General features: G+C 39.2%; 2 protein-coding genes across 10 annotated transcripts in view; both read left to right on the top strand.

Annotated features, from left to right (window-relative positions):
* The first annotated feature begins 165 nt into the window (after positions 1–165).
* polr1c (RNA polymerase I and III subunit C) lies at positions 166–9,856 on the top strand. 2 transcript variants are annotated; one of them, XR_001812104.3, is made up of 10 exons: positions 166–277; positions 508–579; positions 672–779; positions 1,522–1,654; positions 1,927–2,046; positions 2,487–2,639; positions 4,844–4,993; positions 5,115–5,231; positions 5,323–5,505; positions 9,721–9,856. XR_001812104.3 is itself a non-coding variant. In XM_017463730.3 (9 exons), the coding sequence occupies exons 1-9, from the start codon at positions 206–208 to the stop codon at positions 5,442–5,444; spliced, it is 1,047 nt and encodes a 348-aa protein (XP_017319219.1). In that variant the 5' UTR covers positions 166–205; the 3' UTR covers positions 5,445–5,870. The 2 variants fall into 2 exon arrangements, 1 of the variants encoding a protein (XP_017319219.1); XM_017463730.3 differs by lacking the exon at positions 9,721–9,856 and having other exon boundaries at positions 5,323–5,870.
* A 1,326-nt stretch (positions 9,857–11,182) lies between these two features.
* The window catches only part of ldb1a (LIM domain binding 1a), a 28,097-nt gene continuing 13,052 nt past the window's right edge, over positions 11,183–26,227 (top strand). For 7 of the 8 annotated variants that reach the window (XM_017463724.3, XM_017463728.3, XM_017463722.3 and 4 more), the window contains exons 1-3: positions 11,183–11,270; positions 11,426–11,477; positions 13,349–13,449. In XM_017463724.3, the coding sequence (XP_017319213.1) occupies positions 13,422–13,449 (28 nt within the window). In that variant the 5' untranslated portion in view covers positions 11,183–11,270; positions 11,426–11,477; positions 13,349–13,421. Of the gene's footprint in view, positions 11,271–11,425; positions 11,478–13,348; positions 13,450–25,394; positions 25,804–26,227 lie in introns of those variants that run through there. The other variant, XM_017463725.3, reaches the window with a different exon arrangement.

The following is a 26,227-nucleotide window of genomic DNA, read 5'->3' as shown; positions in this document are numbered from 1 at the left end:
TACTTCAACAACAACCACAACAACACGGAAACACCACACATAATTCTACATGTTAATAAAAACCGTCGTGTAGTTCCAAAACTTCCATTTTGTATTGAATACACACTAAATAATTCACTGGACATGTTTAAGCGCATTTTATTGTGAAATGTAAACACGGTTTTGAGCGGAAGTCTGGAGGAGGTGCAAGAGGAAAACGGGCAAAATGGCGGTGCCTATGAGCAACGTGGATGAGATCCGTGATAGAGTGATTTTGGGCGAATTTGGCGTAAAAAATGTACGTATAACATCTTCGACTTATACATAACATCAGTTCACTATCAGATTTATAATAAAGTGAAAGGTTAATACACGCGTTAATAATAAATGCACTGTTTTCTGTGCGGCTGTTTTCATTGACAGTAGCTACACCATGTGTATTAGATAAGTAAATGTATTTTTTGTAGGTGTGAATTGGTAAAGCTTTTAATGTGTTTGATATACAGTGTAAATCCTAATTTTATACAGGTTCATTCTACAAATTTTCCTGGTAATTATCCTGGTTATGATGACACATGGGACCTCGGGAAGTTCAAAAAGGTAGCTACTATAAGCGTTTAGCTTCTGTTACTTTAGTCATATAGATCTGATCATTTGCAAATGCTTTGCTTTTTCATACTGTGCTATAACAGAATTTCAGGCTCGATGTCGTTCATATGGATGAGAACACGTTGGAGTTTGACATGGTGGGAATAGACGCTGCCATTGCTAATGCTTTCAGGCGGATATTACTAGCTGAGGTATGCCATTACTCTTATTAATCTCTGATTTATTGTATTGCATTCATCCAGTTCTTCCATGATGCTGAAATTTTGCTAAATTGCATTAAAGATTTGTACATCATATGGCTAAGTGTTTGTGGACACCTGGTCATCACACTCATGTGCGGTTCTTCCCCAAGCTGTTGCCATAAAGATTGAAGGACACAATTGTGTAGGATGTGATTGTGTGCCGTAGCATTAAGATTTCCCTTCACTGGAACTGACGCCCAACATGTTCTAGCATGGAAATTCCCCTGTGCACAAAGCAAGATCCATGAAGATATGGATTGCCAAGTTTGGATTGGAAGAACACGGGTGTCCTGCACAGAGCCCTGACCTTAACCCCACTGAACACCTTAACGGGAACGCTGACTATGCGCCAGATCTCCTCACTTAACATCACCGGCTGAGTTCACTAATGCTCTTATGGCTGAATGAGCAAATTCCCACAGCAATGTTACAAAACCTAGTGGAAAGCCTTCCCAGAAGAGTGGTGGTTGTAGTAACCGCAAAGGGGGACTAACTCTAGAATGTGCTGTTCAACAAGTACATATAGGAGTGATTGGTCAGGTGTTCACATAGTTTTGGCCACGTAGTGTATATACTGTATATGTATTTGATTGCGTGTCACATTGTTGCATGTATGATAAATGTTTGTGATTTGCTAAGTCATGTACATTTGACAAAGAGATTATGGTTTTATCATATTTTCTGCATTTAGGTCCCAACCATGGCTGTTGAAAAAGTTTTCATTTACAACAATACGTCTATAATTCAAGATGAGATCCTAGCACATAGGCTTGGCTTGGTACCGATCAAAGCTGATCCTCGTCTTTTTGAGTACAGAAATACTGGTAAGAGGGTTTTTTTTGTTTGTTTGTTTGTTTTTTTTAAATTAAAGTAAGCAAGTAAAACTGAGACACATGAGTCATTTCCCTCTAAAGCACTTCCAGTTTTCTCTATTCAAACGGATGGTCCTGTCGACACACTCAACAAGCTTGTCAGTTTAAGTGCCATTTAAATGCTGACTGCTTGTGCTTTATTTCTTTAATATCCTGTTTGAGCAAGATAAGCATTCTTTATGGTATTTTGTTTGATTTGGCTGTTTTTTGTTCTTTACTGTTAGGTGATGAGGAAGGCACAGAAATTGACACAATTCATCTTCAGCTGAAGATCAAATGCACAAGGAATCCCAGGGCATCTAAAGATGCCTCTGATCCCAAAGAATTATACCTCAATCACATGGGTAAGTAGATAATTGTTACTATCATATTATTTACAGATAACTGGAGCATTTGTGCATGATGTGTGTATACAGGAATCAAATATTCTTTTTTGAAATTGTTAAGGTAATCTTTAGTTTATATTGTGATTGGATCACACTTAAATTTGTTTTTTGTTTATTTTATGGTTACACTTGACACCTCATTTTGAGGCTGTTCTCACCATAGTTTTTTTTTAATGCAGTCATCAGTATGAAGGAAAAAGATTTGTAACGAAATGTGCAGCTGCCTGGAAAAATAACCTGGTATATTGTTTGTATTTGTAATGTGATTTGATCAATGAGTTTTGTACAGTCACAGAGGTGGATCTGGTACTTAAGACACCTGAATATCATATTAGGTTAGTGTGTGTGTTTGATTCATGAAACAACTAAAATTCTCCTTATTCTATTATTTTTTACAGTGTATTCAAGGGACATGAAGTGGGTACCTATTGGAAATCAGGCTGATGTGTTTGCTGATGCTAACATTGGTCCTGTGCATGGAGACATACTGTTGGCACAGCTTCGGCCAGGACAAGAGCTGGATATAGTTATGCACTGCGTTAAAGGAATAGGTGAAGACATATGAGCTCTAGTTAGTTTACGTGTGTAACATAACAGTACTTATTAAAAGAATATTTTAATGTACAGTTCATAAGAATATATTACATCTATGAACATCAGAAGATTAATCTCTAGATATTACCATACTAATTGGCTTTAATTAAACCAGAAAACCACATATTGAAGGAATATGCTAGTGTTTTCATACTATTAGTCTGTAGAGTATGTGATTGCCGTGAATTTGGACATGTTAGCCTGTACTTAAAACTCACTCGTATTAGAGGTATAGGAGCAGTGAATTCATTCTGTAAAATGAACATTTATTTTAAATTCTTTCATTAATTTTTTTCCCATTTAAAGGTATTTTAAAATCGCAGCACAATTTACCTTTTCATATACAGTGCCCTCCATTAATATAGACAACCTTGGTAAATATGAGAAAAGAAGGCTTTGAAAATTCTCTTTACCTTTTGATCCTTTGTTTAAATAAAACACAAAAATACAATACTCATGGATATTAAACAATTGCAAACAAAACAAATCCTTTGTTAAATATAGGTTTGCAACAATTATTGGCACCCTTTAGTCAATAAATTGTGATACCCCCCTTTGCCAAGATAACAGCTGAGTTTTCTCCTATAATGCCTGATGAGGTTGGAGCATACATGGCAAGGGATCTGAGACCATTCCTCCATACAGAATCTCTCCAGATCCTTCAAATTTCAAGCTCCATGCTGATGGACTCTCTTCTTCAGTTCACCCCACAGGTTTTCTATGGGTTTTGAGTCAGGGGACTGGGATGGCCATGGCAGGACCTTGATTTTGTGGTCAGTAAACCATTTTTGTTTTGATTTTGATGTACGTTTTGGATCATTGTCCTGCCGGCCCATTTTAAGCCTTCTGGCAGAGGCAGTCAGGTTTTCATTTAATATCTGTTGATATTTGATAGTCCATGATGCTGTGTATCCATCAAAATGTCCAGGTCCTCTGGCAGAAAAACAGCCCTAAAACATTAAAGAGCCACCACCATATTTAACCGTGGGCATGAGGTACTTTTCCATATGGCTACCTCTCTGTGTGCCAAAACCACCTCTGGTGTTTATTGGTAAAAAACTCTTTTTTTTTTTTTTTTTTTTTTTTTGTTTCATCTGACCATAGAACCCGTTCCCATTTGAAGTTCCAGTAGTGTCTGGCAAACTGAAGACGCTTGAGTTTGTTTTTGGATGACAGTAGGGACTTTTTTTCTTGAAACCCTTCCAAACATCTTTTGGTGATATAGGTGACTGCAGATTGTAGTTTTTGAGATTTTCTGATGCAAAGGCACAACTAACCTCTGTAATTCTCCAGGTGTGTTCCTCAATTTTTTTTTTGGCTACTCGAACCATCCTCTTCTCAGAGTGTTGAAACAATATAGACACATGTCCAATTCCCAGTTGATTCATAAAATTTCCAGTTGTCTGGAACTTCTTAATTATTGCCCTGATGGTGAAAATGGGCATTTTCAATGTTTGTGTTATTTTTTTTTTTATAGCCACTTCCCATTTTGTGAAGCTCAACAACCTTTTTCCGCATATCACGGCTATATTGAATCTGGCTATATCACAGGGAATCTGGCCTGTGTGTTACCTCATATTTATACCCCTGTAAAACAGGTCGTCATGGTTGAACAATTTCCTGTTCCTAGTCACCCAGGTGTACTACTTACTTACTTATTTATTTATTTATTTATTTATTAAATATCAAAGGGAGTATACTTCAAATATATTTTTCAAATATGAATTCTTAGGGGTGCCAATAATTGTTGCACACCTATATTTAACTTTTCTTATATATATAAAAACCTGTGTTTTGTTTGCAATTGTTTGACATCCGTGAGAGCAGAGTATTTTGTGAAGTTTTTGGACAAGAGATCAAAAGTTTAAACAATAAAGACAATTTTTCACAGTCTTCTTTGCTCATATTTACCTACGGTTTAGAAGACTAAAGAATTCAGTCTTTAGTCTTCTGTTATAAATGAGGTTTCAGTCAGCTAGGTTTTCATTCTTTTCTCAGTACAGGAAAACATGCCAAAATGATTGATTGTGGTAATTGCATGTATGCTACAGATGTAGTGGTGAATAGGTTGAAAATGTTGGAGTGTTCATTTATAATGCAGAGTTCTGTCTGAATTGTGGCATGTAAAAATTCTTAGCTGTCTCCTCTTTACACTGTATAGGTAAGGACCATGCAAAGTTTTCCCCAGTTGCCACCGCAAGTTATAGGCTACTTCCTGAGATCACATTACTGAAGACCATTGAAGGAGAAAAAGCTGAGAGATTAAAGCGCTGCTTCTCACCTGGAGTTATTGAATTGGAGGATGTTGATGGTATGATTATCTCTCTCTCATTCAGGCTATTCACAGCCTTACTAAAGCACTATACAGTTTTTCAAACATTGATTATTTATGTATGTATGTATGTATTTATTTATTTATTATATCACTTAAGGAAAACAGGTGGCTAAGGTGGTCAACAGTCGTCTGGATACATGCAGCAGAGAAGTGCTTAGGCATGATGACCTAAAGAGTTTGGTTAAACTCGGAAGAGTGCGGGACCATTTCTTATGTATGTATTTGAAGCATGAAAGCTTATACAGCAGTGATACTACAGTAGGGTGAGGTCACTGGCTAATGTTTGTCTTGTCTCTCGCTTTCAGTCTCAGTGGAGTCTACTGGAATTTTACCACCCGATGTCCTGTTCAGTGAGGCCGTTAATGTACTCATTGCAAAGTGCCAGAAATTTCTGACTGAGCTTGATTCAGTGAATGAAATGGAATAGATTGAGGGACGTTGGACTACATGTACTGAAGGCAACATTAACCGGACCTCAACCTTGAAAGGTTTGTAAGACTGGGTAGCTGAAGCAGTGCATGATGTTTTCTCCCCTAATTATAAATGTCTCGAGTCCTACAGGAAGCCTTGACATTAGATCCTTATCAACACAGATTACAATGTTAAGATAAATGGATTTTGCTATGAGAGGTAGTGTTATATTCTCATTCTTAAAGCATCTGCTTTGCTCGGAGTCAGTATTGCTTGGCTGGTCATGATGAATGACTGAGCTTAAGCTTTATTTTTGGCACTTGCCCATGTCTAGACAAAGGCATCAATGATCTAGTGAATCTCAGTGTTCATATTTCTTCATAAATTTGGTTTACATGAAACATTGTATATTGTTTGTATTAAATTTATTGACAAAATGCCACTCCTGTACTCTGTTCTTCCTTTGAAATGTGTGGGGTTTTTTGTATTGTGTGTGTTGTCTTGCCTTGCAGTTCATCTTATTTATGTGCTACAAAGCCCAGATATTTGTTTGAGTTTAGATTTGTTTTTTGTTCTGAAAACTGCTCCAACATATATTTCAGTAAAATGCAGCAATTTCTCCACTGACAGCAACTATACCCACTTTCAGAGATTCATTTCATGGCAGTCTTGGGTGGGGAAAAATATAAATCCACATCCACAGAAAATGACACATGACTACCTGTAAAGTGGTGCTTGAAAGCTTCTGAACGGTTTAGAATTTTTTCTATTTCTGCATAAATATGATCTAAAACAGCTTCAGATTTTAATACAAGTCCTAAAAGAGAATCCAATTAAACAAATGAGACAAAAATATTATACTTGGTCATTTATTTATTGAGGAAAATTATCCAATATGGCCTCTGTGAGTGGCCAAATTATTTGAACCTTTGATTTCAGTATATGGTGTGAACCCTGTGTGCAGCAATAACTGCAACTAAATGTTTCCGGTAACTGTTGCTCAGTCCTGCACATTAGCTTGGAGGAATTTTATCCCGTTTCTCAGTACAGAACAGCTTGAACTCTGGGATATTGGTGGGTTTCCTCACGAACTGTTTGCTTCAGGTCCTTCTACAACATTTCTGTTGGATTAAGGTCAGGAGTTTGACTTCGCCGTTCCAAGACATTAACTTTATTCTTCTTTAACCAATCTTTGGTAGAACAACTTGTGTGTTTAGGGTCATTGTCTTGCTGCATGACCCACTTTCAGAGATTCAGTTCATGGACAGATGTCCTGACATTTTCCTTTAGAATTCGCTGGTATAATTCAGAATTCATTGTTCCATCAATGATAGCAAACCGTCCTGTCCCAGATGCAGCAAAACAAGCCCAAACCATGATACTACCTCCACCATGTTTCACAGATGGGATAAGGTTCTTATGCTGGAATGCGGTATTTTCCTTTCTCCAAACATAACATTTTTCTATTATCCTTCTGGCTTGCTCACATGATCTTTAGCAAATGCAGATGGGCAGCGATGTTGTTTTTGGAGAGCAGAGACCTTGCAATCCTGCCATACACACCATTTTCAGTGTTCCCCTGATTTTCAGTGTTCCCCTGACTCATGAACATTAATATTAGCCAATGTGAGAGAGGCCTTTAGTTGCTTAGAAGTTATCCTGGGTTCCTCTGTGATCTCGTGGACTATTACACTTATTGCTTTTAGTAATCTTTGTTGGTCAACCACTCCTTGGGAGGATAAAAATGGTTTTGATTTTCCTCCATTTGTAAGCTGTCTGACTGTGGATTGGGGGAGTCCAAACTCTTTAAGATATGGTTTTGTAAGCTTTTCCAGCCTGATGAGCATCAAAAACTCTTTCTGAGGTCTTCAGAAAGCTCCTTTGTTCATCCCATGATACACTTCCATAAACATGGCTTGTGAAGATCAGACAAGATACCTGTTCTTTAAATAAAACAGTATGGACACTAACACCTGATTGTTATCCCATTTATTGAAAACACCTGATTCTAATTTCACCTTCAAATTAACTGCTAATCCTAGAGGTTCACATACTTTTGCCACTCATATATACGGTGGGGGAAATAAGTATTGAACGCGTCAACATTTTTTTCAGTAAATATATTTCCAATGAGGATATTCACATGAAATTTTCACCAGACTTTGGTATTAACTCGAGAAATCAACACACATAAAGAAATCCAAACATTAAAGTCCATAAATGAAGTTATGTGTAATAAAGAGGAATGACACAGGAAAAAAGTGTTGAACACGCTAACTGAAATTTATTTACCTAGTGGAGAAGCCATTGTTTGTAATGACAGCTTCAAGACGCTTCCTATATGAAGAAATTAGTCGGCCGCAGTATTCAGGTGTGATTTTGGCCCATTCTTCTAAACATATTGTCTTTAAATCTTGTTCAGTTGGATTCAAGTCAGGTGATTGACTGGGCCATTCTAACACCTTGATTTATTTTCTCTGAAACCAATTGAGAGTTTCTTTTGCTGTATGCTTTCGATCGTTGTCCTACTGGAAGGTCCACCCACGTCACATCAACATCATTCTGGTGGTTGGCAGCAGATTCTTCTCAGACGAGAAGAATCTGATCAGACTACATTCTCCCAGTATTTCATAGCTTGTCCAAATGACTTGTAGCATACTTTAAACGAGCTTTGACATGCTCATTTTCTTTTCTTTTTTTCCAATCCATCGCAGGGCACAATCACATACACATTCACACATCCATTCATACACTACGGACACTTTGAACATGCCAATCAGCCTATCATGCCTAAACACCTGCACTCCTTAAGCAGCTTCTAATCACTGGCACCCGATTTTAAACACCAGATTCTAATGTGAGAGTGTACCTAATTCTAAATGTAGGGATGTACTTACTTTTTCCACAGAACAATATCACATCTATTGATATTCCTGATGAGTAAATGATTGAAAATACTAATTTTCCTTGTGGCTTTGTTCAAGTATATCAACTTTATTAATAGGCATGGTTTCAAACAACGTTTTTTTTTTTTTTTTTTTTTTACATCACTTGCCATAGGTTTACTCAGTATAAACATTTTAGACTGTTTCGTTCCACTTAGATTAATTAGATTTTGAAAGAATATAACATTTACTCCTATTACACCATTTACTTGATTCTAAATTGTGTAATTGTAGCAGATGGACTAAATTATGTAGTGCTAGTGTGACTCAGTTTGGGCACTGAACTGAGAATCTCAGGTAGCAGAGGTTGGCAAAGCATGCTGAGCCACACAGACTTGGCTTTATCTGGTTTACCCTGTGTGCTCTGTGGGTTTTTTTTTCCCTTTCTGCAGAAGAATTGTTGAACTTTAGGAATTAGATATGTATGCAGTCTTGATTATGAATACATACTCTAAATGACTAAATTAACAATCTATGCTTTTAAAAAAATAATTAAATTAATACTTTTTAGTCAATGAATTGATTGAAATTCAGTCTAAGTTACAGCAACAAGACATTTACTGTGTTAGCCTTCACAAGTTTCCCTTCATTATTACTTTGGTCAAATAGTGCATGTTAATATTTTAATATTAAAATATGAGTATTGCAGAAAAAATTATTACATTTTAAAGGGTTGCATCTCACTTACTGGATGTGATGTAAATGTTCTCTAACTACATAGCAAACCCATCATGTGCCTTTATAATTACCCCATATCTCTTTTATATCCCGTGTGCTGCTTTTGAATCTTCTCCATTGTAATACTTGCATTGTAATATTGTTTCTGGCAGATCGCTTGGTTTCTTTAAACACCTGTTATGACTGCTAGATTTCATACACGGCTCCAAATTAACTATGAAGAACGAGCTTGTTTTTCTTTGGGGTTTTTTAAGATCAATTCAAAGTGCATTTTACTCCTTAACCATTAAGTGTGTGGGATGCAAACTTTCACAGTTAACATTGCAATTTCATATTAATAGGTGTTCTTATATAACTTTGCACAGTATTATTTCATTTGTAAAAACCTAAGATCATATACTGTAGCCCAAACAAAGTATAACGTGTCATACTGGGATGATGCCATCACTTTTTTGCAATGTGCCCGGAGCTTGGGTTGTTACCACTTCTGTAACTTAATAACCAAGCTTCTCAATAGTTTCATAATATACACTGGAATATCACTCATCTGTATCCAGTCAAAAATCTGTATTTATGTATAAGATTATTGGTAATATAATAATGCTAATGAATGAATACAAATATTTTGTTTTAATTAACTGATTCATTAGATTCTTTTTTTTTATTCAGTAGGTGGTGTCTGTGCTGGCACTGGAGGATGATCAGATATAAATCCTTTCTCCTCCAGATGGGCTGCATTGCCATTGAGGCTAATTACTGGAGGAGGCTGAAGTCACTACAGCTGCACTGCATCATTCTGAGCATGTTTCTGCCAACAATCCACCAAGCCAGACACACACACACACACACTGGCTTGTGCACGCACATGTGCACACGCACACAGAAGGCAGTTTAATTTGGGCCAGAACATTATCCGTGGTGTCTGGAAGCTGAAAGAGGTGACAGTAAATTGGGTCACCTTCCTTTGTGCCACGAGCTAGCTCTCATCATTAGAGCTCCATGAAGGATGTGGAAGCATGTAGAATTAAAATGGGGGAAATCATTGAGCACTTTCTTTTCCATTCTCCTTCCTCTGTCTGACTTCACAGTCTGACTCATTTGTTTAGGCAAACATAAATCCTATTCATTATATAATATATGGCAAAGAAATAAAAGTGGCATTAATACCTCTGTCATTATGCCATTGATTACTGAGATGACTTTGGAAGATTGGTCATTTTAGACATTTGGTATATGCTTATGTAAGGACTGTTGATATAGAAATGTTATAGTTCGTGTGTGTTAGTTTAGATTCTGGTTACTTTGTTCCTGTTAATCCCTGTAATCTTCCTATTGTGCTTGGCAGACTCCAGCTAAAGTAAAGTGTAGTGTGTAATGACCACTGACTGCATGAGTGAAGCCTCAGGTATTGTAGAGTCATTACTGTACTGCACTGTAGTTATTGCTGACATAGTGAAATTGTGTTTGAGTAAGGAATTTATCCAGGCAGAAAGCAAAGCTCTATTAATAATTAAATGATTAAGACTAGAGTACTGTTAGTATAAGAGATTGTTTCAAACAAAGAACAGGAACCAGGTGTTGACACTGGCAGTCTTTAACTGGGTCAGTATTCCTCATTTTAGGTTATGCATATCTACTGAGGGGGATAGAAACACAATTTCATCTGATATGGGCAGCAGCTGTCTCTGTTACTGGTTCGGATATGACTGCGAGGGCAACAGTGCTCATTTGTGACAGTTACATTTCTGCTTGGTGTATGGAGTGCCTTAATGATCAGTGTCTCCTTGGCATAGGTCACAAGTGGCTGGACTCTACGGCTCAAGGCTGGTTGAAGTTAATTGAATGTGAGGCACCCGTCTGCCTGCATGTATGCTTTCCTGGCTGCATGTTTCCAGCGAGTGAGAGACAGAATAATGCTGTGCCTTGTGTGCCCCCAACGAGCGATCACTGCTCTGCCGTTGCCATGGCGACAGTGCCCTCTCTGGGTACGACGGGCTGGAGAAGTTGCTCTGGATCTGCGTCATATTTTTTTTTTCCAGTGGATCTGTGAGCACTCTCCCGCCTCCTCTCCTCGCTCTCCACCACATCACCCCTCTCTCTCTCTCCCTCTCTCTGTCAGTCCTTTCTTTGTTTAAAGGCTAACTGACCCAGCTTCAGATCGTAGACACTCACTGCTTGGTCTGCCACAAACATCGCAGCTCTTGAAGAGAGAGGACGTGGTAAGGAACCTAGGGCTGATAAATGATGTAAATTGATGAATGAAAACAATGTCATTGTCATTATCTGTGAGCTTGGTGACAGTGATGACTGTATGCTGTGCATTCTGTGTCAGTTATGGTTCATTCTAAGTAATGTGTTTCTGCCTGATTCTCAGGTGGTCAGTGTGGGATCATCGGTGTGTGTGTATGTGTGTGTGTGTGTGTAAGGTGAGTTCATGCTCCTGCATGCAGGTAAATGTCCACTCTTTCACCATGCACTCACACTGCTATGCAACACTCTAATACAGAGTGAGGTAAAGACAGTAGCGGGACCATCTTTGTTTTCAGTGGAGCTGTGGCATGTGTGTGTATGTGTGTATATATGTGTGTGAGAAAGAAGGAGGGAGTGCAAGAGGACCTGATTGTGCAGTCATGAGACCTGATTGTGGTGAAGTGCATTTCCTGAGGCTTAGTGCTTCAAAGCTTTGGCTTGGAAAACAAAAAGCCATTTCCCACAAAATCGCTGCAGCAGCACAGAGAACCTTTTAGTGTAAAATTACTTTGTGATACAGCACGTCTCTTTGTATGTGGTTCACCATTTGGGGACATCATTCCCTCTTGGTCTTGATATTAATTTATTACATACAGACATTAGATGCTGTTGAGGTGAGTTAATGAAAAACTCTTCTGGGCTTTGGAGATCTCTCCAAAGCTAGAACAAATGTGTCATACAATTTGTCCAAAGAAAACACCTTTAGTTGCCATGTCGTTCATATAAATGCGACAACTAGACGAGGAATGCCCTAGTGTCTTCTGAGTCTTGTCTCTCTGACAGTGCATTGATTTTAAATGACAGGCAACAAGGACCAACACGATGCTCGTTTAAAGAGGTCTCTATTCCCTGGGATCGAGATGTCTGAGATCAAGAGGCTGTAACTCAGCCTTTCATGCCTCTCTTCTTCACTCCTGAGGTTTCTAAAGCTCCAGAGGCAGAACAGTCAGCAAGCTCGACAGGATGCGTGGAGGACTCAGTGGTATATGTATTTGATAGTTCGGGGACTGAAGCACAGCCGGTAGGGGAGATTAAGAGGCAAGTGTAGTGACAAAGGATGAAGCCTGTCTGTCCTTCTGTCCTCAAGAATAAAGTAAAGCTGTGAACCAAGAAAGAGGGATTAAAAATGAGCAGGCAACTGAGGAGGCTTTTGGTTATTTGAAAACTAATTAGCAACAACAGTTGAAGCCCTTTGAAATTATGAATGGTGTGTTATTTGTTTGCTTTATGGATTCTTGAATTGAAACCCCCCCATTAGAATGGAAACAGTCTTGCACTGCTCGTTAGCTTGTGTCTCCTAGGTTCCTTGGGCTCTTGTGTGTCCCTGCACTCCAGGTGGGCTTTGCATTTTTAATCGACACTGTCTGTAGCCATTAACACCACCGTTCTCCTGTCAGCAGAAATAAATGAGGGCTTGGAGCAGAAATGAAAAATGAAAGAAAGGGGGAAATGATAAATAATATGCCAAATAATAAAAAGGATATGGACAGAGGGCTGTGTGAAGAGGATGGGGGAGATCTGCAAAACAAGGGATGAAATGTATGTCTCAGTGTCTGGGTGAGTTGTTCAGCAGTCCCTAGGGAGTCACAAGAAAGTAGGCTGTGTGTGTGTGTGTGTGTGTGTGTGTACACCACAGCTCTACTAGGCGATAATGACTCTGTGCCTCTGGGCTCTGACTGACTCTGTTTATCTCGCACACATTGTGCAAGGTAATAGCTGCCAATACATCCACAAGAATAAAAGAGCTGCATTTCATGGCTAATATGCAATGAAATCTGTCTTGTGTGCGTCTTTTACACTGCTCACTTTCTCTTTCACCTTCTCTGTACATCTTCTCTCTTGTCACTGTCTCACACACTTCCTCTGTGTCATATTTTCCCCCACCCACAAGTAATTCAATTTGCATGTTAATATGCAACCGAGAGTCAAACAGGAGCACAATTCCTGCTTCCTGCTTCTAGTCGAGCTCTTGTTTCTACATTTTTTATTCCCTTAAGCACTCCTCCTCCTTACTGCCCTCCCCTCGGCATCTGTTTCTGCTCCTCAGAGGAAGCCCATGCTAGCAGCGCGTGGACTCAACAGCAGCTTTCTGTTCCAAGAAGAGCCAAACATGTGAGAAGATGTCTGTTGGAGGTTGCGCTTGCCCAGGTAAGCACTTCAGCTTGACTTACTCAGCCAAGTGTTGCACTCTGGCTGCACTGTTTATCTTGTGGCGCTCCATGCGTCACGTCTTTTCATTGTTACTCTTCAGTACAGTAGTTTTATGGGTCCTATGGCTTGTATCGTGGTCTGTTTGTGACTCAGTGAGAGGTTGATCAAAGGCTCCATGTCAGTCTTCTAGTAGTTGCACACTGTACCTAATATGCAATTTCAAAGAATTGACTTCCTGTGCAGAGAAAGAATGTTGCTGTAACCTGAACAGCCTCACTGACTGGTTTATATTTGTGTGCTGAGTACACACTTTTTCATGTGACGTCAACCTGTTCTCACAGATCTTGAGGTTGTTTGTAATAAGCAGTGAATAATGGGCGATGGTTTCTGGGGCTGCCAGTGAACTCCAGTAAAAATCTACTGGTTAGACAGGTTGAAATTCATCCCTTTAATTGCTAATGGGATTCTGTTCAAATGTGATACTTACTCACCTGTAGAAAGCAACCTTTTGTTTCTCCTTTCTCTTATATGCTGAGTGAATGCTCAGGCTTTTTAAGCAAACACACTTCAGTATTAAATTTTAGATTGAGTATATTTTTTCTTAGGGTTTATAAGTTGATGTATGGTGAACAGTAGAGCTTTGAAACTGAATGTACTAATGACCGTCTTAAGGAGGATGCTGAGTGTGTGAATTAAACTGAAAGAAGCTTTGACATGGCAAAAATTATACCTAGTCAGAGATCTGAAGGCTTTCAGATTTAATAACTAGAATCCATGTGAGGAATCTACAAGCCAGCAGATTCAATATAGAACCATTCTATCAGATTAATGGGAATATTAAATTTCATAAGGTTATAGGTTATCTGTGCACCAAGGAGAGGCATTGAGAGGATATAAGGTAGAGCCGGGATCTTGTTTTGTTAGGCTCTGAAGAGTTATGGTACACATCCTAGAAGTGGTGCCCTTTTCCCTAGTGCTGTTCGTAATCCAGCTGTGAGAGCCATGGCAACGGATCAACTGTGAAAATGCAGGGGGGACTTGTAACTACATTGAAGAGATTATTGCACGAATGTTGGTCGTTTAGGAGACATTTTAGATATGAAAATGACCCAGTCAGTCTTGTCTGATATTAATGAATTAACCTCATAGCGCTATGAAACGTAACAGTCTGTTAGGGGATGATTGAGTCTTAGTAAAACTGCCATGACATAGCTGCAATATCAAACAAGACCACACGTATGAACTATAGAAGTCACACCGTACCTCAGTTCAGTGATATCCAGAAAACGAGCAGCTCTGATGGAACCGCAGTCACAAGGCACATGAGGTTTCTTCCCTGCTGTTTTAAATGGGATAAAGATCAGTAACGTGTTCATAACGTGGCATGGAGGCAAGTTTAGACGAATGCGGTGACATCAGCACAATGCGAACAGTCTCTTCGCTTGCTCCCTACTGAGATCCTTATCTTTGTACAAGACCCAGGCATGAATGTCTTGCTGGCAGCTCGACAGATTAAAAAAGCCAACATTTCGCACATTTGTTTAAAATCAAGTAGATTAGGTTCACAAGGGTGCATTTTTTATGAGTGTGGTCATGGAAATTTCCACAGCCGTGTGTCCTTTCTGATTGTTCTCTTTTTTAGCAGCAGGAGGAGGGAGAAGGGGCAGAATGAGGGGGTGAGACAGAGTGAGGCAGGGGAAGAAAGAGTGGGAGAGACAGTTGTTTCATGTTGAAATGGGCTGCTTTTGTGTGGGCTCTCCTTGCATTGCTCCATAAAAGCTAGCGGCACTCCATAAAACCTGATTGTGATATTCACCTGGGCTACGAAGACAATGCTATCGCCTTTTCTTTTCCCAAGTCACAGTCAAAGCCCTTCCTCCTAACACATGGCTCTGTTTGAAGTCGAGTTTGTTTACATTCCTGTGCTCGGTGGGAGTGATCATACCCTGGCCCTCAGAGGTCCCCCATCCTCCTGCATACCTGTAGAGATTGTGACTTGCGTGTCCTACCTTTTATGGTTCATTACTATGTTTATTTGGACAGCATTACTCTTATGATGGAATCCCAGTTACCTCCCCAAATTCATCCATTTTCAGTTTGCAATTTGATACACAGGCTTTCGTGTTAAGGTGATAATAAGATTTATAGAGACAACACAAAACAAGCAAAAACAGAGGGCCAGTAATGATGCTGTTCCCTCTCTGCTCTGTCACATACTCATGCAAAGCGTAAGCTGCTGCTCCATTCTGCTTCTCATATACAAGCACTCCAAATCAGCAGGGGCTCTGCTACTCCATGCAGAAAGTCACATGGGCCCCTTGATTAGAGGAAAATCAGAGCTAAAATGGCAAGCTCACAAAGACAGTTTCACATTTCACAATGGCTGCAGCTAGGAGCCAAGAGTTAGGGCAGGGTGTGCTGTGCGTCGAGCTGAATAAGGCTGTCCCGATTCAGTTTCCCTGTTGGACTGTGTGTGTTTGTGTGCGTGCAAACAACACACCTCATATCTACCCATCCCAAATCTTGCAGATCTGTATCATTAGGTTGAGTTTAAACAAAATGGCTTCCTGGGCTGAAAGTCAGCACCGGTTTGCTCGGTGAGCTTATGGCTGTTTGGAACTCGTAATGAACTCGAATGTCAGCAAAAGCCAGAATGTGCCAGATGTAGATTCTGGGACTATGTGGATCAGTGCTGTGATGGTACAAACTGTTCAATATAATTAATTCTCCTAATAGCAACCCTTAAATCCCGGAGATTAAATAAGACAAGGTTAATGCGGTGGTGCAGCAGGTTGCATTGCCACCTCAGAGCTTCAGGGTTCCATGATGATTCTGAGTTCAGATCATTGTCTGTGGAGTTGCTGTGCATGTTTTTCACACGGGTTTCCTCTGGGATCTCTGGTTTCCTCCCACCTCCCATAAACATGGCAGTAGGATAAATTGCTTACTGAAGATGAATGTATGAATTAAAATAGGATAATAAGGAATGCAGTGACAAATAGTGCTGAGGTAAAAATATAAGAGCGAAGCACTGCAAGTGGTGGATGTTTGAGAGACATACAGGGTTGGAGGAAGCAGAAGACAAGCACCCGTTCACTAATTCCACCTTAATTGAACTGTGAACATTTTATCTTGATATGCTTCCACGAGTCAGTGCAGTGCTGCCATTGCCACAGAAGACACAGTGAGTCTTCTCAACAGCTCCCCCATTTAAACTCACCTGACACACTGCACTCTCCAGTAAACTGAAAATAAAATTTGATAGATTCATCCCTTTTCCTCATACAGTCTCTATCCTCAGTCTCCCTCTCATTCCCTCACTCACTCTGTCCATACACTATTGCACTATTGTCAGGCTTCAGCTTTGACAAATCTCACACAGTGGTTTGAATTTACACAAGGCTATTAGACAGAATTATTACAACTGCCAAGCCTCCTATTTTGCATAGTATATCAAACTCCACATTGATTTTTGTACGTCATCTTGTTCAGGATTTCTCTCACTTGTGCCACCTGTTTAGCACTTCTTTTAGACGTTATAAAGTGTTGAACTTTACCACACTGGAAAAAATGTGAACAAACACATAGGAGGATGGGCTTGTGCTTGATATCTTTGCTTTCTCACCAGAAAGCAATATGAGCCTGGTGTTGTATAAGAGCACAAACTGGCTAGAACCAGATTAGGCCATTTACAGCAGTAAGGTCTGATGTCTTAATTTTATACCGCAGCATAAGCAGTGACATGAATATAATAATACTTTTAAAATGATTAAGTAGTATTTGAGCTCTAACTGAGAAACAGGAAAGCATGTCAGATGGTGAGTGTATATGATGTAACGGTCAGGAGAAAATAGTTTGAACCGGCAGTGAACCGCAACAGATCTTATCTTCTGCACTGAATTATGGTTTAATGTAATAGAGAAAGATGTCTCCGCAGCTAGGTCAGTCTGGGGCGGATCGGCTGCTCATCTAAATGAGATGAGAGCCTGCCTCAGCAGTTCTGTAAAGTAGTTTTTCAGCTTACACCAGTGCCCTATAGCCAAAGTGAAAACAGTAAATGGTACATTGAATAGGTTCAGTTAAGAGAATACCCAATTGGATTGATTTTGTCACAATATTATATAAATTATAGTTGGTAAAAGTCTTATAAAAGGTTTTATTGCATGCTTGTAAGCGGTGGCTCTAATGATTCATTTCATAAAGTCAACACAGTGTTCATGTGGCAATAAAAAATTAGCTACTTATTCCTGTGAACACTTATCTTTTTTTTTTGTATGATACATAAAAATTTGTCTGACTTTTATCTTCAATATAATTAGGCTTGGTTTTTTTGTTCTTTAATGGTGTAAATAACAAATTAGGTTAATCTGGAATTGAGTCTTGTAAAATCCATTTTAAAGTCTTTGTGAAGTCCTGAAACATGCAGCGTTATTCGATGTGTTGATGTAATTTACAATTATACAGGAAGTCAGGGTGGGACATATTGAGTGGCTCCTCCCTCTTTTTAAATAGCCAATAACAGCCATAGTTAGTACTATGGATTTTTATAATGTTGGGGGGCGGGAAACTTCAGATTCTAGAGAGCATTTGATTGGACAGGAAATCTGATGAGAAGCTGAAGTGCAGAATGATAATGTAAATTTTGAATTCATATAGCTACTAAATGTTAATTTTGTCATTGTTTTGGAGCACACTAGATAAATAACCTTAAGTCTAACATATTCATACTAAAAGCCACAAAACTTTCATTTTGATTTTAAGGCATTGATTAGCAGGAAGTAATGTGGATGTGAATGTGGATGCCAAAAATTAAATCATATATTAATATCATTGTATCTTTAAAAGACAGGGGATCATATTTATACCAGAATACTGGTCAATTGCACAGGGTGTCCCGAACGTCTCCATACACAGGGAACTATGTTTGTCAGCACCACGTCGGTTGTGTCTTCGTCAGTGGATGTTTGTGGACGTCCTCTTCTCGGACGGTCCGCAACACTTCCAGTCTTTTTAAATTAGTTAATAAGTCTGGCAGCAGTGTCGTGTGTGATGCTCGCCATGTTTCCTGTTAAAGTCCATCACAAACTTGTGACAGCTTCCTGATCCAGCCATGAGAATGATTTCAATACGTTCTTATTTTGTCAAAGGCATTCTTAAAGTGAAAAAAATATATGTATATAATTTTGGAAGATATTTTGCTAAAAAGTGTTCATTTCCCCAGTGTATGGAGACTTTTGAGTCATCCTGTCTTTATCTTTGAGAACGCCATTAAATAATATACATTGAACAGTATCGTTCCAGTGCTTTTCTTGAAAGAAGTACAGTTAACCACATTCTAATTCCCAGTTTAAACTCTGAGTAAAATTTTGATCTTGAATATATAAGCACAATATTCTCATTGTCCACCAACTGAAACAGTGGCACTCCTGAAACAGATGTTGAAATCTGCATTCACATTAGTGCATTCATTTCACAATGTTTAATTCAGTTTTTTGGAGTGTTGTTGCCCTGACTTTAGCATTTTGGGCCTTTAGGCAGTGATTTGTACTGCGATCACTCATCTTGTGTAGTTAATATGGCTGTCACATCGCGTGTCTATCGCCAGAGTATTATCACACTCTGCCAGGTGTGTAGCTGTAAGCAGTCAGGGTGAATGTGCAGCATAGAGCTACTTCTGTGTTTGGGTGTTGGGAGACACGCCATATTAAAGAGCCCCTGAAGCTGAGAGGGGGAAACAGATTTTGTCCGCAATGACTGAGCCAAAACTGAGTGGTGTATAGTGTTTCCCGGCAGTGACATCTCTTACTCACAGCAGTGGATTTAAACAGAACAGAATTAATGCACATTATAGACAATATTGGTTCATGACAAAACTGACTGTTGTTAAAACTTTCACTGACTGTTAAATAAACAGCTATTAGCTCGTTCATTTTTAGATGATATTTTGCAAACACAGGTATTTGCCTGATTTAATGCACCAGTCCCAGACGTTGCGTTCTTCAGGTTTTTTTTTTTTTTTTTTTTTTTTTTTTTGGGTAAAAGAACTCTCAGAGAGACCTGGAAGCATACACCTAAGCTGTAAATACTACTCTTAGAAATACGTCTTAGATATACATAAACATAATAGACATAAGTATAATTCTTAAAAACTGTCATTATTAATATGGAGAAATACATAAAAAAAAGAGATATATTATATATAAATATAGATGTATATTTCCATGTGGAAAATTCTTTGAACCCTCAAGACATTTACTTGGAATTAGTTTTCCCATTAAATGTTTGTGTATAGTGGAGCTGAGGCAAAGTTGATGTAAACAAAATAGTTTGAAATATTATTGAGTGTGGTTTCAAATCAACCAAAGAATTGCCTGTATTGAAATGAATTAAGTCTGCACCCTTACTGAAAAGTCACATGCGCACAAACTAGACATGTAAATAGTCACACGATTTAAAGGTGAAATTTACATGTGGTTGTAGTGCACTTTCACTTGCAGAGCATTTTTTTTTATGTGATTGATGAATGCATTTTCACATGTGATTTGTACACAATTCATTATAATTTTCACGTTCATTTTTCCCCATGTGATCACACAGCGTATTCGCATGATGTCACATTTACATGAGTTCACGTGCACTTTCAGTGCTTAACATGTTGACCTTCACATATTTTCCACATATTGTTTACATAATCACATGTGAACAATCTAAGATCACACGTGAAGTGTATGTGATTTGATGACACTGGTTATGTTCCACAGTGTTCATAAGATCTAAGATTTTAGTCTTTAGAAATGTGTTACCAATAGATGGCGCTGCTGTAATATTGTCCCATATTTTAAACTGAGCGTGTAGACTGTAGGTACATCCAGCAGTACATTTCCCACAGGTGATCATCAGTCAGTCTGGATTTACATGATGACTCATCTTGTTGCTACAACTATGCCATTAGACGCAAAGCAGGTAGACACAACACCAAGCCTTATGGATGCAAATTTGCTGACATGGCAGCTCATGTTGATGGTGGTGTTGCATATTACATTTTTATGTATGTATGTGTATTAACCTCTATTATAAAGCTAAACCAAGATATGACATAATTTGTCATACGGTATGCTCTGCACATAAAGGGTTCTTAAAAGTTTTGGCAGATCAAACTCGTGCAGTTGATGAGTTCTTAGATAGTGATGGTACATTTCATTCATTCATCTTCATAATCACTTTATCTCAGACATTATCTTATCCTGGGAACACTGAGTGTGAGGCAGGAACACACCCTGGATGGGACGCTAGTCCATTGCAGGGCACCATGCACATACACACACACATTCACACACTCATTCAACACCTACGGGCAAAATTGGTGCAGTCAGTCCATCTACCAGAATGTTTTTGGATGATGGGAGGTAAACTGGAAAAAACAACGGAAACCCACATGGACACAGGGACAACTGATTATACATTATTTGTACAGTAGTAATACTGTAATGCAGGGGGTTTCCAACTCAGCATGGTGCATTCACCCCCATACTGCAAGATGAAGACACTCCCCCATTCCATTTACTCTTTTTTTTTTGTTCCTTCACATTAACTCTACAGTTACTGTCTTTTTTTTTTTTTTTTTTTAATAGAATGGTGATTTAAAGGCATAGCTGCATGCTATAGGAGACCAGTATCTCCTAAAAACCCACTTTCAGGGAGGTAAAACATTTTGTTGCCTTCGTAGTCAGCTCTGCAAACCGTTTGGCAACCTATCCAAACTTATCCTAACCTCAAGATCAAAGCTCTTATCATGTGCACAGAATGAATGAAAGAATGAAATTCTTATTCGCATATGGTCCCTCATGAATACATACAGCATGCAGATATATTTAGAAGAAGATTTTGTCATTACAGCACAGTGAAATTCTTTTCTTCGCATATCCTGGCTTATGAGGAAGTTGGGGTCAGAGCACAGGGCCAGCCATGATACGGCACCCCTGGAGCAGAGAGGGTTAAGGGTCTTCCTCAATGACCCAACTACGGCAGCTTGGCGTTCTGCAGCTTGAGCCCCTGACCTTCTGATCAGTAACCCAGTGCCTTTAACCACTGACATGGATGGGTAGTATGGTGACACAGTGGACAGTATTGCCCGCCCACAACTTCTAAGTCCTGTGTTTGATTCTGACCTCGGGTAACGTGTTTGTGAGAGTTTTCTCTGGGTTCTTCATTTTCCTTCCACTATCCAAAATACTAAATTGCCTGTAGGTTTGAATGAGTGTGTGAATGTGTGTGTGAATTTTGCCTTGCGATGGACTAGTGTCCCATCCATGGTGAATTCTCCAGTTTGCATCCAGTGCTGAGAGTGTAGGGGAAGTTATCCAAAAAAAAAGTAATCCACTACACATTACTAATTACTAATTTAAATTGTAATCTGATTACATTATTGATTACTGCATGTAAAATGTAATCAGATGACTAATTAATTTACTTTCACGTTACTTTCAAAACCTAACAAACCTACAAAAATACACTACAAACTGAAACTAAGAGTTCTTTCAGTAATTTTAGCATGCGTCAATGTATGACGATCAGAAAAAGTTGGATTTATCATAAAACCTGCCTCGGGTGTTGTCACTGTTAGTAGAACTACCAGACCGATAAAATATAAAACTTTTTTAACTAGGCTAGTTTGGTGTCGCTAGCCAAGGGAAGGCACAACTAAGCTATCATTGTAAACTGGAACTTTCGTAAATTTCGTAAACTGGAACTCATATAGACATTTAGACACTTTGTTTTCCTGCTCATCATCAGAGGATGTTACTGTTTAGTTTCAACCCCTTTACTGGTTTAAAAAAAATATATATGTATATCCATTTTTCCTCACACTGGCTATGAGCTAGCGTTTGGCAGAATTGAAAAACTGTCAGCCAATAATATATGATTATTTCCACGTATTTTCCTGTAAACCCTGTCTGATTGGTCTCACCTCTGTTCACTGAAGATATAAAATTACAGGCGATCTTCTTTTACTGACGTTCAGTTACGTAGTGACAAACCGCACCAAGTGGAGAATTATTCGGGGCTAAAGAACAAATCTCTGGGGCAAAACATCCATCCATCCATCTTCAATCGCTTACTCCTTTTCAGGGTTGCAGGGGAACCTGGAACCTATCCCAGGAAGCATCGGGCACAAGGCGGGGTACACCCTGGACAGGGTGCCAGTCCATCGCAGGGTGGGGCAAAACATGATTTATTTAAACATGCATTTTACTTAATATTGTTTTCTTAACAATAAATTTATAAGGCAAGTAACGTAATTATATTGACATCAGTAACTGTAATCAAGTTACATACATTTAACATGTAATGTGTTACATTACTGCGTTATCAGAAAAAGTCACTCGATTACAGTAACACGTTACTTTGTAATGCGTTATACACAACTCTGAGCCTTGCTGGGAATGGCACTGGATTCACCGTGACCGTGACCAAGATAAAACAGTTACTGAAGATGAATGAACGAACGCATGCATTGTAACATTTAAGGGGCAAATTAGAATAACATGGGCAATGCATAAAGTTGCATGTGCAATTACGAGTTTGATATGTGCGAGTTAAGAAAGTGGCACATACAACTTTAAAGTGCCCATTAATGCAGTACAGTAGCAAAACTGTTTTGAATGTTTAACCTATGAAAGTTTTATGTATTGAATTATCAAACGATTTGGCAATCTGGGCACTGACTCCTTGCAGCATTGTCACAGATCCAAAGAGAAACTCATTTATAGTGTTCAAATAGGAGTTTATATTAATAATAGACAGATCAGATCTGGGCTGCTCATCAAACAACACCCACAGTTATATTTTATCTGTCCTTTTTACTTGTATACACTCAAAGCCATGATTCTGCAGCATACACAAGCTATAGATTTATGGATTTTAACCCATTTGGCAAATGAAAATCACACCGAATTTTCCAGTTCTTTCTTGCATATAGCTCCTCAAGACTACACAACAATGCAGACATACAGTATTCACAACCTGAAGACAATATGACACCTGTGCAACTTTTTTGAAGACATAGACTGCGAAACATAAGGGACAAAGTAGGATAACATGCAGAGTGCCTTGCGCAGTGTTAAGAAATTGGCATGGTATGTTCAGTGTTCACTAGAACAGTGGTTCCCAGCCTTTTTTCCTTGGAGCGTCCGCCCCCCCAACCACATACTTGTATCTAAGAAAAGCTGACACCCCACTCCCCCCCTTAGTTTTTTTATTGCCAAAAATTGACATCAATTATAGTTTTAAGAATAATAATGATTAATTATTAGCATAATAAGTGATTAATAGCACCTATATGTCTCTGTCCTAGATTTCCCTCAGACAAATAACTGAAACGGGACAGTTTGTTGCATACACACATGCACATCATGTGAACACTGGTTTTGACACAGCTATAATGTCTGTGTTATAAAAAACAAACAATAAGTAACAATAACAAACAGTAAGTTGCAATCAATAACTTTTTTCTTCCTTAAAAAACTAATGGCCACCTTGGGCCTGCATACCTCTGACCAGGGATGGGATGTCAGGTGTCATGCTAGTAGTGATGGGAAGTTCGGATCATTTTACTGACTCGGATCTTTGAATCTCATTCAACAAAATGAACGAATCTTTTTCTTGTCAGTCTTCGGGTTTGAGTCGTTCGTTCATCCTGTTTTCGGTATTGTATGGTACGTAATGAAGAACGAATGACTCGAACCCGAAGACTCGAGAGGTGAACTAATCGTTTCTGTTTACGGTACAGAACCATGTGCGGTCAAAAATGAACGAATCACTCTCTGAGACATCTCGTTGTTCCCGAGTCGTATTAAAGATTCATTCAAAAATGAACAAATCGTTCATGAACGACACATCACTAGATGCTAATGACAGTCATCCTCAAGTCCTGATGGACATCGATCCAGTTACGGCTTTTGTTTTTATCGTTACAAGTGCTCTGAAGGCCGTGTCAGACAGGTATGTAGTGCTGAATGGTAGAATTCCAGTGTTTGGCCAGTCTGGGTGCAACAGACTGTCCTTTCACAAGCCAAAACTTTTTGTATCCGTTCTCATGGAAACATTTGTTTGACCCAGACTCGGCTTGAAAGTCAGCAAGCTCATCTTCACAGCCTAGGTATTCCACGTCCTCGAGACTACACACGTAAAGGTCCATCACCCACGTTTCCTTTAATAAGTGTAGTAGTCAACAGCGACAAAACCTCAGTGCGTAAGGACGCAGGCACAGTGCCTCTCGAGATATAGCCTTACTTTCTTTCTTTCATGATGAGTCATCAGCACTTTTACGTTTCTTAGACATGTTGTTTTATTCATAAAATAGTGATGCTCTGACTGCAGGAGAAATGAGCTGCTAGCTGAAACTGATTGAGTGGGTCATTGAAGTGCACACATTTTGTTTTCGGGTAATTACTGCATTACGTTTCTCTGACATTATTATTATTATTATTATTATTATTATTATTATTATTATTATTATTATTTAGATTGGCCTTAGCATTGCAAGCATGTGATTTTTATAAAAAGTTTTAAATGTAGTAATGTTACAATTAAATTATAGTAGAACATTGTTTGACCTTAAAGCAAATGAGATCACGCCCCCCTGTGAACTCTGGCGCCCCCCTATGGCACCCCAGGTTGTGAACCACTGCACTAGAACAATACAGTAATGATAGATGTCTTGTGCTTTAAATGTTTTCACATATACCATTTGTATGCGTTGGATTTAAGCTCACATTCACATTTTACCTGCCATTGTTGCTTGTATGCACTCTGAGCCGGATAGTGCAGGATTCGCAAATCAAAGATATCTGGATTTTAACCCATTTGGCAAATGAAGAGCAAGTTAGGGCACGTTCATGCATGTAGACTATAAAGTAGCAAATGCATGCTGCAGATGTAGCAAAACTGTTGCAGAGGGAGGGCCGTGTGCGGTCCGGCTACTGGGGGAGGGGTGGATTTAGGCTTGCAGGGAATGCAAAAGGGGGTGATGATGCACAAGAGGAGTAGGAGGCGGTGTGAAGGAGGAAGAGAGAGGTAGAGAAGGAGCACGAGCGAGAGAGGCAGTGAGAGCGCGAGCGCTGTATGCCATTGTTCATGTCCTGTGCAGGGAACAAAGGGCCGGGTGGGTGGACTGTCTTGGGCTTTGCTTCGCATTTGTATTTTTGTTTTGTAGAGAAGACCACAAATTCTGTCGCTAAAACTGGATATAATATTGCATGCCAGCATGGACTTTTAAAAGGGTAAACTTGCGCCCCAGGAGCTGAGATCGGAGCGGGAGACGCGCAGGAGTGCATTCTTCTCTCTGCACAGGTAAAGCACGGCCCAGCTAGGCTAACTGGGCTAACCGGCTTGAGTTCTTACGACCTGTGTGTTACAAACTATCCGTATTTTTGCAGACATTTGTTTAGAAATGAATCCGGACAAACTGACTGTTGTTTGCTTCCTGAACAGGAGCTAAATTAATCTCTGAAAGGCCGCTTGGAGTGCAGTGTTGCTAGGCTAGCCATCAGTACAGACCTAGCCAGGCCTGTGCTCAGAGTGGGGCTGTGTTGTTGCAGACGGTTTTGTCTCATTTCCATTAGTTTGTTGATCATTCACAAGAAATACGTTAACTCTATTTATTTCTTTTTGCTCAGAACTGAGCAACAGTCAGTGCATAGGCATAGAGCAGACATGTAGTAATCCAGTCCACATAAAGGATGAGAGAGACATCCTAAACTTTCCTTTTAGGCTG

This window comes from Ictalurus punctatus, chromosome 3 (genome assembly GCF_001660625.3).
Source record: "Ictalurus punctatus breed USDA103 chromosome 3, Coco_2.0, whole genome shotgun sequence".
NCBI classification, from domain to species: Eukaryota; Metazoa; Chordata; class Actinopteri; order Siluriformes; family Ictaluridae; genus Ictalurus; species Ictalurus punctatus.
The sequence above is the reverse complement of the archived record's forward strand: the minus strand, read 5'-3'. Positions and strand labels throughout refer to the sequence as shown.